The sequence below is a fragment of the Gracilinanus agilis genome, unplaced genomic scaffold (assembly GCF_016433145.1).
Source record: "Gracilinanus agilis isolate LMUSP501 unplaced genomic scaffold, AgileGrace unplaced_scaffold18522, whole genome shotgun sequence".
Lineage (NCBI taxonomy): Eukaryota > Metazoa > Chordata > Mammalia > Didelphimorphia > Didelphidae > Gracilinanus > Gracilinanus agilis.
Window position 1 is genome coordinate 1 of NW_025349719.1, and position 3,778 is coordinate 3,778.

Genomic DNA, 3,778 nt, shown 5'->3' on the forward strand with positions numbered 1-3,778 from the left:
GCAGAGTGAGGCCCCTCCCCTCCCCCATGGCTTCCCTCCCCCGCCGGCGTAGGCGCCAGGTGAGCGGGCGGGCAGGTGAGTGCGCTGGGCCCTCGGGGGAGGGGAAGCTCTGCCCCAGCGTGGGCCAGGAAGGGTAGGAGTTCGAGGGCCTTGGGTTGGCAGGTAGGAAGGGCTGCGCCTCTGCTTCCTGGAGTTCTGGGAGACCCAGGTGTGGCAAGCTCTGGGGAGCACTCACCGACCCCGGATGGGGGCTGGGGGGGAGTGAAGAGGGGGTCAGACTACGGGCTGTGGTGGCCCTTTGGGTGCTGAAGGTCGATAGCTTATACTTTAACCTGGGGCTCAAGGTTAATGACAATTGGGAGCCATGGGTGCCCCTCCCTTGCTTTATGGGGATCCCAGAAGGGAGGCAAGTTAGGGAGTTCTTTTTGTTGCTGCCCCTTCCTAGTTTGATCCCCTGGGCCCAGAGTAGGGCCCTCTTTCTGGGAATAAATTTTCTCTGGACTCTGTTCCCCCCCCCCCCTCCACCCCTCAAGTGCTGGCTCAGTGCCTCTGAGTTGAGCAACCAGGATGGATGGCTCCCCTTTCTCAAGCCTCTGGCCACCCCAACCCGCCTTGACATATCCTGGAGGCTTGGTGCCTTGAACCAGGGCTGGAGGTGAGGAGCCCTGGGTGCTAATCCAGAGTCTGACCCAGATACTACCTGGGCCTCTGCTTCCCTAGCTGCAAAATAAAGGTTTTGGATGAGAATCTCCCAAGTTCCTTCTAGCTCCTGTTGAGGGTTTCCCAGCTCTGACAGTTGGTCATTCTGTGGTATGGTAAGCTAAATTCACACTTCTTTCCCCAGGTGATCCATGTGCCTGCAGGGCCTCTTTCTAAGTGACCAAAGGCACTAAGCCTTCTCCCAGGAACTCTCCCCACTTATATTGTTTCCTCCAGATGCTCTCCACCAGGCCTCCCTGCATTTTTCCAGGGCCTTCACTGATTCTGCCTTTTTTCTCCCTCTTCTACTAGGTGATTGGCAGCACCATGTCTGGCCGGGAACGGGGTACAGAGCCACTCTATATCAAGGCAGAGCCTGCCAGCCCTGACAGTCCTCGGGGCTCCTCAGAGGCTGAGCCGGAGCCCCCACCTGCCCGGCCTGCTGGCCCTGCCCCAGCTCGTCGACGACTCCCCACAGGCCGGGAGGAAGATGAGGAAGGGGAGGGCACAGGACTGGGTGAGAGGGGCAGCAGTGGTGGGGGCAAGCTAGTGCTGAGCTCTCTACCCAAGCGCCTCTGCCTGGTGTGTGGGGATGTGGCTTCTGGCTACCACTATGGTGTGGCCTCCTGTGAAGCATGTAAAGCCTTCTTCAAGAGGACCATCCAAGGTGAGCACAAGCCCCCGCCTTCCTCTCTGGCATCTCATTGTCCAATGCTCTCCTCCTGGCTTCTCTGGCTGGGGAGTGGGGCCCAGCTCTGTGACCTTGGGCTTAACCTTCAGGGCCTCAGTTTATTCAACTGCAAAATGAGAATCTCTGAGGGTCTTCCTAGCTCTAAATGTAGGATTCTCTCATTCTGTTACGAAACGTGACACAGACATGCAGACACAGCCCCCCTTTTCTTCTCAAGGCTCTTAGTCTAGGAATAATTGTTCATTTCAGCAAAGACTCTGCAGGGACACACAGTCATTCACTGTGCCTTTCCAAACTTCTCCCTGATCCCTCTGCCTGGGGCAAACCTGGAAGGGGTTTTCTGGAGAAATGGAATTCTCTGATGTCATGCAGCTGTTCATTGAAGTCCAGGTCCTTTGGGCTGCTGTTATCTTCATGAACCCTGTGGCCATCCTCTCCCTTAGGGTCCTGCCTCTTATGTAGGGATCTGAGCCTGTGGAAGTTGGCAGAAGTCTTTCCAGGGGTCCTAGGGGGCTGCTGCCTGCTGTGAACCTTGTCTCTTGCCTTGCCAGGGAGCATTGAGTACAGTTGCCCAGCCTCCAACGAGTGTGAGATCACCAAGAGGCGGCGGAAGGCCTGCCAAGCCTGCCGCTTCACCAAGTGCCTGCGGGTGGGCATGCTCAAGGAGGGTGAGTGAGAGGGGTCAGAGGGAGGGAGGGCCTAAGCCAGTGCCTGAGGCCATCAGGAACTCCTAGCACTGGGAAGGCCAGTGGGCTGAGCCAGTCTTGTCCTAATGAAGGGAACCTGTCCTACTCCTTCCTCGTTTAGGAGTTCGGCTAGATCGGGTCCGGGGCGGAAGGCAGAAATACAAACGTCGCCCTGAGGTAGAGCCCCTGCCCTTCCCGGGACCTTTCCCCTCTGCTCCTCTGGCACCGCCAGGGGGCACACGGAAGACAGGTGAGTTGCTGCTTGCCTGGGCCTGGAACAATCCTGGTCCCAGTGGGGAAGGTTGAGCAGCCTCCAAGAGTGACAGCCATCCTGGCTCTTTGTCTCCACAGCTCCTGTGAATGCCCTCGTGTCCCACTTGCTGGTTGCAGAGCCAGAGAAACTGTACGCGATGCCTGACCCAGCAGGCCCTGATGGACACCTGCCAGCTGTGGCCACACTGTGTGACCTTTTTGACCGGGAGATTGTGGTCACCATCAGCTGGGCCAAGAGCATCCCAGGTGAGTGGGGCAAGGCCAGGGTGCCATCCCGTAAGCCCTGAGCTGCCCAGTCAGGCGGCCTCCTTCACGTCCCCGGCTTCTTGACTCGGCTTCCTTGTCCTGATTGCAGGTTTCTCTGCCCTGTCCCTGTCGGACCAGATGTCGGTGTTGCAGAGTGTGTGGATGGAGGTGCTAGTGTTGGGAGTAGCCCAGCGCTCGCTGCCTCTGCGGGATGAGCTGGCCTTTGCCGAGGACCTGGTTCTGGATGAGGAAGGAGCCCGGGCTGCTGGGCTGGGCGAGCTGGGGGCTGCACTCCTGCAGTTGGTACGGCGGCTCCAGGCCCTTCGGCTGGAACGGGAGGAATACGTGCTGCTCAAGGCCTTGGCCCTGGCCAACTCTGGTGAGAGGCAGGCTATGGCATGGGAGCGAAGGGGGCTGGGGTGGGCAGGGGTGAGCGAGCACGGGCTCTGGGGGCTGCGGAGGTGGGAATCGTCGTCTTGGACCTCTCGACAACCTGGGGTGTAGGTGGCAGAGATGAGCACTGGGGCTGCTTGAGGAGAGGGGGCTTCCCAAGCAGCCTGGGAGGGACCTTGGGGATCATTTTTCCCAGCCCTGATCGTATAGCTGAAGCTCACTGAGGCACTAAAGAGAAAAATGAATTTCCCAGTCCCGGACCAAGTGGACCAACCAGGATACAGACTTGGGCCTGGCTGGGGTCCAGTCTTAGCTGGCTTCTGTGGGCTGCTTTAAATTTGCAAAGTGTTTGATCCACATGAATTATCTCACTGACAAGGACCCTGGGAGGTGGGTTCCGAAGTTATTGGGGCTCCATTTTATAGAGGAGTCAGAGGCTTCCCCGGGTGGTTAGGGCAAAGGGCTCGCCTGCCTTCTGAACTGAACCTTCACCTCCTTCCAGACTCGGTACACATAGAAGATGCTGAGGCTGTGGAGCAACTACGGGAAGCCTTGCACGAGGCCTTGTTGGAGTATGAAGCCGGGCGGGCCAGTGGGGGCGCAGAACGTCGCAGGGCTGGGCGGCTGCTGCTCACCCTCCCCCTCCTCCGCCAGACGGCGGGCAAAGTGTTGGCCCATTTCTATGGGGTGAAGCTGGAGGGGAAGGTCCCCATGCACAAGCTTTTCCTGGAGATGCTGGAGGCCATGATGGACTGATGGGAGGGGTGTTGGTCTTGTGGACATGTGGGGG

General features: G+C 58.8%; 1 protein-coding gene across 4 annotated transcripts; it reads left to right on the forward strand.

The window, feature by feature from the left end:
* The first annotated feature begins 122 nt into the window (after nt 1-122).
* ESRRA (estrogen related receptor alpha) lies at nt 123-3,768 on the forward strand. 4 transcript variants are annotated; one of them, XM_044683302.1, is made up of 6 exons: nt 127-1,366; nt 1,942-2,058; nt 2,198-2,311; nt 2,428-2,595; nt 2,705-2,974; nt 3,491-3,768. In XM_044683302.1, the coding sequence occupies exons 1-6, from the start codon at nt 1,027-1,029 to the stop codon at nt 3,742-3,744; spliced, it is 1,263 nt and encodes a 420-aa protein (XP_044539237.1). In that variant the 5' UTR covers nt 127-1,026; the 3' UTR covers nt 3,745-3,768. The 4 variants fall into 4 exon arrangements, with proteins under 4 accessions (XP_044539238.1, XP_044539237.1, XP_044539236.1 ...); XM_044683301.1 differs by having other exon boundaries at nt 2,198-2,298; nt 2,403-2,595; XM_044683300.1 differs by having other exon boundaries at nt 129-1,366; nt 2,198-2,326.
* Nucleotides 3,769-3,778: the final 10 nt, after the last annotated feature.